Below are 8606 nucleotides of genomic sequence, written 5' to 3'. Positions count from 1 at the left end.
CAATGGACCACCAATGTCACACCTTCCATTCCATTTATCTTATTTTATGTTGTTAATTGAAAATAAAAGTAATAGCAGGATACACCTGCTGTTCTCTGGTCAGTATTTATAGCTCTATGTAAATTTGCAGCTGCATTTTTTTGCTTTCAGTTCTTACAGGAACAAACGTATGACTGTACAACTGTTGCAGCTGGTGGATCTTGGTCTGTGTCTGACTGGGACAAACTGGTCTCTTAAATGTCCCCAAAGCAAAAGCCACGCCCTCTTAACGCACAGACACCTTATTTGAGACCCTGCAGTGTCTCCTGTCCTCACTGCTAATTTCTCAGCTTGATCTTAAGAGGGACTCCACCACACACTGCGACATGCTGGGGATCCTCTGCACCCTCATCACTGCTCTGGCAGGTAAGGGACGACTGGACATGGTTTTATATTGAATGTGTGAGATCTGCCTATTATACACTTCGTCTTGTTCTTTCCCAGGTATCAGTGGTGTTACTGTGGTGACACAGAATCCTCCTGATCTCACCAAGAGTAAAGGACAGACCGTCACTATGGACTGTAATCTGGGGACAGTAACTAATTTTTATGCTCAGTGGTATAAACAAGTTCCTGGAGGAATTCCTCAGTTTGTGCTTTTCTTCTACCACACTAATAGCGCTCCAACCTATGGTTCTGGTTTCTCATCTCCTAAATTCACCTCTAAACACACATCAAAGTCAGATTACAGTCTGATAATTAATGATGTGGAGGTGGGAGACTCTGCTGTGTATTACTGTAATACATGGGACAGCTCTGCTAAAGAGTACGTATCACAGTGACTGACACCATGACAAAAACCTCCTCACTGCTCACATTCACTTCTGCTTTCAGAAGACAAGAGAAGATGCAGAAACCTTCAACATGTAGACAGTGTGTACATTAGGTACTGAGAGAAACAAGGTCACTTTATTTAATGTCATTAAAGGCTTAATAGAAGCCACTCAAAGAAGACACACAAAGTAATTAATTTAAACAGACTATCTCAGTAGTGGCCTAGCGGTTAAGGAAGCGGCTCCATAATCAGAAGGTTGCCGGTTCAAATCCTGATCCGCCAAGGTGACACTGACGTGCCACTGAGCAAAGTACCGTCCCCACACACTGCCCCCCGGGCGCCTGTCATGGCTGCCCACTGCTCACCAAGAGTGCTGGTTAAAAGCAGAGGACACATTTTGTTGTGTCTATATAAAGGGCGGAACCCCCTTGTGATTGACAGCATGCTGGTTATATAAGCCATTTGGGATGGTACAAAATCATTCTTTGAATAAAAAATAATAAAAACAATATTATAGCATTCTTGACTTTGCTCCTTGTGTCAGAATTATAAAGTTAAATCTATAACATAATTAAAGTATCTAGTGGAAGGGGAAACTAGCAGGCTAGCAAGCTGTACATAATGGTAGACGGTGTTAATATTGTTAACCTGCATTTGGCAAAGTCATTTAGAAAATTTCCTCACAAGGAGAGACTCAGAATTAAACAACAGGGCAGACCGACGCCCAAGATTCATTTTGTACAAAAATCACGGAATGACAAGGTCCTGGTTTGACAAGGTTATCTGGCTGACTGGAAACGTGGGGTTTGTGGATCTGGGTAACTTTGGCAGGGCATTAAAAGGCAAGAAAACTACAAAGAACATGGCGACTGGACTTGTTGTACGAGCCAATTATTGGTTAATGCATTTGGGTGATAATTACATTAAAAAGGGGATCATTTGTGGGAAAACATAATGATTGTATTTGTTGAATTGCATGATTTAGTTAATATGTGTTGCTGTATTTTTAATTATTTCTGAGCTTCACTTGTATCGTCACTTGTAAAAGTTCAGTGGAAGCTTGAGACGTTGAAAGCAACACAGTTAACACAGTTAAGTAACACGAGTTGCCAGAGTGATTTACTTTGTGTTCATTCAAGTAAACAACATTTATTTCTTATATAGCCCAAAAACACATACAGTATGTCTCAATGGACTTTGACAAGCCCTACAGTTGACACCCCCACACTTGACCCTTCTGCACACAAGGAAAACTCCACACAAAAAAACTCTAGGAGAGAGAAGTCCAGAATGTAGCCCACTGTCAGATTACGTGTCCATAATGATGCTACTGGTCCACTTGAAGATCCCTGAAGCTGTAGCTGTAACGGTGGTGGTGACGAACCTCTGGTTTGTTTCATGGTATGTCCTTGTTTAGCAGTTGTCAGGAACCAGGATTTATTTGCTGGTCTCTTCACTGGGGTCTGCCAGTAGTCTGGGTGCTTGATTCCGTGTCTCGGAGAAAACAAACAGAAGCAGCAGCATACGGTTGCACTGTACGACCAATACTGAAATATGTGGTTATAGTGGTATATTGGTGCTACAGTGGCCCGGTACCCTAACTAGGACAGCCTAACTAGGGTGAATTTAACTTTGTCTGTGTCTAACAGGGGGACTCTGTGATAAACTGGACTTTATAATTGACACTGTGTCAAAGTGAAGTGAAATGAGGACTTTAACAAAAATCCAGAGAAAACAGATTGGATTTAAACACTGAGACTGTGTCTGAGTCCCGGACACTGACAGGCAAGCCATTTCACTCTGGTACTGCAGGGCAATACCATTTAGAGCTTTATGGGTCAAAAGTAGGATTTTGTATTCAATCCTAAATTTGATGGGTAACCAGTGGGTAACTAGTTCTAGTTAGAACTCTGGCTGCAGCATTCTGAACTAGCTGGAGTTTACTTATGCACCTAGACAGTAATGCAGTAATGCAGTAATCTAACCTTGATGTAATAAATGCATGGACCAACTTTTCTGCATCATGCATTGAAATTATATTTCTTATTTTCACAATATTTCTAAGGTGAAAGAACGCTATCCTAGTGACATTATCTACGTGTGAATTGAATGAGAGACCTGCATCAATGATGACACCTAGATAGAAAGGCTATCCAGGGTTATGGTGTAGTCAGCCAGATTATGTCTGGCTGCTTGAGGCCCAAGTACAAGTGCTTCTGTCTTGTCAGGGTTTAAAAGGAGAAAGTTGATGAGCATCCACTGTCTAATGTCCTTCAGACTATTCTCTATTCTGTTCAGCTGCTGCCTCTGATCTGGCATTGCTGGTAGATACAACTGTGTGTCGTCAGCGTAGCAATGAAAGCTAATACCGTGTTTGCGGATGATGTCACCTAAAGGTAACATGTATAGGGAAAATAGTAACTGACCTAGAACAGAACCTTGTGGAACGCCAAACTCTACTTTACTATGTGAAGATGAAACACCATTGATGTCCACAAACTGATACCGATCGGTCAGATATGATCTGAACCATACAAGGGCTGTTCCCTTAATCCTAATAACATTCTCTAACCTGGCAAGGAGAATAGCGTGTTCGATAGTGTCAAACGATGCACTCAGATCAAGCAGGACAAGCAGCGAGATGTTTCCCTGATCAGAGGCCAACAGCAGGTCATTAACCACTTTAACCAGCGCTGTCTCAGTGCTATGATGAGTTCGAAATCCCGATTGATATACTTCTTGGATATTGTTGCTGTCTAGGTACACACTCAGTTGCTGGGTTACGACTTTAAGATTTTGGATATAAACGGAAGGTTTATCGGTCTATAATTTGAAAGCTGACTGCGATCAAGATCAGGCTTTTTGTCTGATGACTGCTACCTTGAACGAACTTGGTACGTGGCCGGTGCTAAGCGACGAGTTAACAATTCTGAGGATAGAATTTATAATATCGGGTGCTGTTTGTTTAAGGAACCTTGTTGGAATCGATCCAAAGCGCAAGTACATTGATTTGATGATGAGATTAGTTTGATTAATTCATGCTCTTTAATAAGGTTGAAGCGTTCTAATCAGTGGTCGGCTATTTGAAGATTATTTTCCATAGAAATATCGGCGGAGCTATTTGTTGTGCTTTTAATCTTATCTCTATTCATGACTATTTTAGTATTAAAGAAATTCATAAAATCATCGCTACTATGATGATATTGAGTGGTAGTATTCTTTTCTGTCTTCTTCCTGGTTATCTTGGCTATAGTGTTAAACAGGTATCCGGGATTATTTTAGTTTTTGTCTATTAACGAGGACAGATACGTTGATCGAGTCGTGCTAAGAGCCTTCTTATAGTTAAGTAGGCTCTCCTTCCACGCTATTCTGAATACGTTTAATTTACTTCGATGCCATTTACGTTCTAATTTCCGTGTGGTCTTCATAAGTGTGCGCGTGTGATCATTATACCAAGGAATTAAGTTTTTATTTCTTACTATCTTCCTTTTGAGGGGATCGACTTTATCTAACGTACTACGCAGTGTTAATTCTAGACATTTGGTCGCTTGGTCAAATTCAGCAGGGTCTGACGGTGAGTTCATCAGTGTGGATAAATCTGGTAAGGTATTAATAAACCTCTGCTCTGTACTTGATGTAATTGTCTGTTTGTCTCTATAACGAGGGGGGTTGAGTTTGTTGTGTCTGAGACACAACAAACCGAAGGTATTTAAACCGAAGATCGAGCGTGTGACCACCTTCATGAGCAGGTCCAGTTATATGTTGGTTAACTCCAACTGAGTCTAGTAAAGACAGGAATGTTTTTCTTAGTGAGTCCTCTAATTTATCACAGTGGATGTTAAAGATACAACTAAGTTAGAGACAAAATCTGTAAATTCACTAAGAAACTCTGGGTCTGTAATGATAATCAATGGAATGAATTTATGATTTTTATTTTGTGAGACTACATGGGTTATGTTGGTATGTAGACTCTCAAAAGAGTTAAATCCATGTCTGGGTTTATGAGTAATACCAAGGTTATTATTATGAATTACTGCGACACCACCTCCTCTTCCAGTTAAGCGAGGTTGGTGTACAAAGCTGTATCCAGGAGGACTAGGCTCATTTAATGCTACAAATTTGTTTTGTTTTAACCAAGTATCGGTCAGGTACAGTACATCAAACCCCTGGTCTGTAATAATTTCATTGACAATGAGCGTTTTAGGTGTAAGGGATCTAACATTTAATAATACTAAATGTTTTTATACAAAAGATCTGGACTCGCTTGCATTTCAAACACTTCAAAAAGTGGCACAGGAGAACAAACCCGAGCGCCACTAAACTTGTTATGGATCCTTGAAAACGTTTCCATTCCAGAGGGCTTTCTCAAGTCGGACTGACTGGTCATAGAGGCAGGTTTATAAACCCTGTGGAGCCCTGAAGGTGGTAGTTGGTGGTCACCTGTGGATTGTCCTTCTCCCTGGCCTTCTCCCTAGCTTTCACCCTGAACCAGGGTGTGAACGACTTCGAAACTGAAAGAACTGCATTGTAAATGGATGATAAGTTACGTCTCTCTGTTTAATAGGGTTATTCGATCTTGCAGTAAACTGCTTCTCTCAGCTTTAGAAAACTCACCAGTTTTACAATGATTTCTGTACAAAATTCTATCTTTTATTAATTCACTCCCACAAACTCTCACATGATCACGTTCCCATGACCAGGAGAACACTGTATTGAAGCTGATGGGCGATAGCTGTCATTTGCTCAGTCATTGTGTTGTTCTCCAGAACTTCAAAACCCAGAAGGCTCGATCCTCGTCTTGTCCTTCACCTCCTTCACCGGTGTGGCTTGCAGCTTCGGTTGACTCATGTTCGCATAATTAACTGGTGGAGATTTACTCACTTTTCTCATCTCCTCCCACACAAACTCTTTCTATTTTGTCTACCTGCGCTGTGTGTGATACAAACTGCAGGAACAAATCACAATCACCTCATTGGCTGTTTGTAAAGCTCCTCCCCACTACATCCTGGTTCCTTATTTGAGACCCTGCAGTGTCTCCTCTCCTCACTCCAAGCTGCTCATCTCTCAGCTGCATCTTAAGAGGGTCTCACACCACACGCTGCAACATGCTGGGGATCCTCTGCACCCTCATCACTGCTCTGGCATGTAAGGAAATCCGTTTTGTGGTTTTAGTTGGATTCTGTCAGTTCTGTTCAGTTCTGCATGTGGTATTAAAAAAATTATAATTTACTCCACAGATGCCAGCAGTCAAAAAGTTTTGTCTCAAACACCAGAACGGTCAATGAAAACGGGTGAAGAAGCTGTATTTGACTGCAACATTGGAAGAGAAGATAATAATTATGTTTCTTGGTATAAGCAGGTTCCAGGTGAAGCTCCTCAGTTTGTGTTGAGGTTCCATAATTCTCACAGCTCACCTGATCTTTATGGAAGTGGCTTTTCATCCAGTCGCTTCACATCTAAACTGGCATCAAGCCTAAACTACCAGTTGATAATCAGTAATGTGGAGGTGGGAGACTCTGCTGTGTATTACTGTGAAACATGGGACGACTCAGCTAGTGCTGCTGTATCACAGTGATTGACAGCATGACAAAAACCTCCTGACTGCAGAGCCGGCAGCTCTGTACAGTTCAGCTTCTGCAAAATGTTCATGTGATGCAGGGATCTTCAGTCCACCAGTAAATGTTCTGAACAATCAAGTAGAAAAGAGAAATTATGCTTTTAAATTATGAGCTGATGCTCCATCTGGAGACGATCTGATTCCTCCACCATAGCAGCGTCCTGCTGTTTTCTTGTTCTACACCTTCATCATCGTCTCTCACTAGTCCTGTATGAAGAAGTGTTCAGGCTTTGAAATGATTGTTGAGTTGTGATGAGAAGAATTAGAAGAGAAAGTGACTGGCAGGAGGGAACTGGAGGCTTCAGCTTCTTACTCTCAGTTCTGAACGTGAGGAGGTTTTTGTACGGGTGGAGATATGAAATGAATCACTGTGGTATTCGGCAAAGGAACCAAGCTGTTTGTCACGGGTAAGTCCACTTTCCATCTCATCCCTTTCAGTTCAGTTCTCAATTCATGCTGTAAATTAAACTTTTGAACATACTTAAAATCTGAATTAATTCTGAAATGTTTAAATATATGAAAAACAGTCAAAAGGCAGAAAAGAGCAGCAATTACTGTTGCGGATTAAAACCAATATAAATTTAACCATTACATTATTTAAATAATATTTAAATTAAATTACTGCTTAATTAAGTTACTGCTTACACTGTTTTTACACTTATTGAACTGTGATCACTGAAATGCTTCAACAATAATTTAATTTTTTTTTTTATTTTAATTTTTATTAAGGTTCCAATTTGTCACAATTTTTAAAAATTGTATATATAATATGATTATTGTCTTTACTCTTCATGGTTAGATTTTAAGTATTAAACGTTTCTTCATGGTAACTCTCTGTGGAGTAAAATGCTGTTAAATCTTGTTTCTGAGCTCGTTTCTCTCTTTGTTCAGACTCCACACTTCCTGCTCCTGCTGTGACTCTCTTCCCTCCATCCAGTGAGGATCTCCAGTCACTCCAAGTCACTCTGGTGTGTTTGGTTCAGGACGTGTCCGTGGGCTTCGCCGATGTCCGCTGGGTCGTCGGTGGGAGTCCAGTCACCAGTGGGGTCTTCACTGGTCCTGCTGAGCAGCAGCCCAACAAAAAGTTTAGAATGAGCAGCTATTTAACCACACAGACGTCTGAGTGGAGCAGCGACAAGGAGTTTTCATGTGAAGTGTCTGCTGCTGGGACAAGTGCCTCTAAGAAGATGAAGAAATCTGACTGCAGCACCTAATTTCAGTTTTTAATTCCTTCAGTTTTTGCTTTCTATTGCATAATGCTACCTGCACATTTTAAAGCTTTTTGTTAAACTAAAATAACTCTTTTGCACTATTAAAATTGTTTTAATAAAGAGCATATTGCTAGCATTCGTATACCAATGTATCATGGATTTGAATATTCAAAGGTACAGCACAGACCACATAGAACAGCACATAGAATGTAATATTGAAATAATTTCCCTTAACTGGACTTTCTTTCTTTTGAAAAGAATATGGTCTTTCACTCATTCAGGATACACCTGCTGTTCTCTGATCAGTATTTATAGCTCTATGTAAATATGAAACTTCATTTATCTGCTTTCAGTTCTGACAAGGACAAAAAAACTCACCAGTGTTCGCAATGAGTAAACGTGAAATCTCTTGTACAAACTGTGATTAGCACTCTTTTCATTAGCAATGAGTTATGCAGAAGTTCTAGTTTAAGATATGCTTTAGATTATGTAGGAACAAAATAACAGACCAGTAGATAGTGAAAAATATGTGTTATTTTCTTTTTGGAAAGGACTATATTATTTAACATGCTCCAGCTTTTTAAAATTCCTCTTACTCTTACATTCATGTTTTATGTGAACCACCATGGTCTCTTAGGATTATTTTTTAGTTATGAAAACGACTGATTAAAGGAATGGCATTTGGTCAGAATATGTATAACTGATAAGAGGTGCAGTTTGCACATGTCTTTTCATGATGAGACATTTCCACAAGTCGGACAACAAATATGTACAGCTTATCTTTATGATCGGACACTGGAGATGGGATGCAGCACATTTCTTCATGCTAAGGCCCTGGGGGTTTCTGGCCTCTCATTCTCTGAAGCAAGGGTCCAGCCTTCTGGGCTTTCAGTGGGGCTCTCAGGGATAAACGCCCCGGTACCCTCTTGACTGGCTGGCGTGGGGCGTTCCACGCTGGGGGCTT

The 8606-nt window shown here is 40.5% G+C and overlaps 1 protein-coding gene across 2 annotated transcripts; it reads left to right on the top strand.

Annotated features, from left to right (window-relative positions):
- The first annotated feature begins 365 nt into the window (after positions 1-365).
- On the top strand, positions 366-7824 carry LOC114794363 (immunoglobulin lambda-1 light chain-like). Of its 2 annotated transcripts, none has more exons than XM_028986871.1 (4): positions 366-405; positions 484-811; positions 6801-6838; positions 7323-7824. In XM_028986871.1, exons 1-4 carry the CDS (start codon positions 366-368, stop codon positions 7643-7645), a joined length of 729 nt encoding a protein of 242 aa, XP_028842704.1. In that variant the 3' UTR covers positions 7646-7824. The 2 variants fall into 2 exon arrangements, with proteins under 2 accessions (XP_028842704.1, XP_028842703.1); XM_028986870.1 differs by lacking the exons at positions 366-405; positions 484-811 and adding exons at positions 5860-5959; positions 6052-6377 and having other exon boundaries at positions 6805-6838; positions 7323-7792.
- Positions 7825-8606: the final 782 nt, after the last annotated feature.

The sequence above is a fragment of the Denticeps clupeoides genome, chromosome 7 (genome assembly GCF_900700375.1).
Source record: "Denticeps clupeoides chromosome 7, fDenClu1.1, whole genome shotgun sequence".
Taxonomy (NCBI): Eukaryota; Metazoa; Chordata; class Actinopteri; order Clupeiformes; family Denticipitidae; genus Denticeps; species Denticeps clupeoides.
The sequence above is the reverse complement of the archived record's forward strand: the minus strand, read 5'-3'. Positions and strand labels throughout refer to the sequence as shown.

Excerpts from the sequence above, each read along its gene's own strand:
- LOC114794363 (XM_028986871.1), top strand. The coding sequence starts at position 366 with ATGCTGGGGATCCTCTGCACCCTCATCACTGCTCTGGCAG. Across the intron at positions 812-6,800 it reads AGCTCTGCTAAAGAGTACGT|TGTGGTATTCGGCAAAGGAA; the intron begins ATCACAGTGACT and ends GAAATGAATCAC. Across the intron at positions 6,839-7,322 it reads AACCAAGCTGTTTGTCACGG|ACTCCACACTTCCTGCTCCT; the intron begins GTAAGTCCACTT and ends CTCTTTGTTCAG.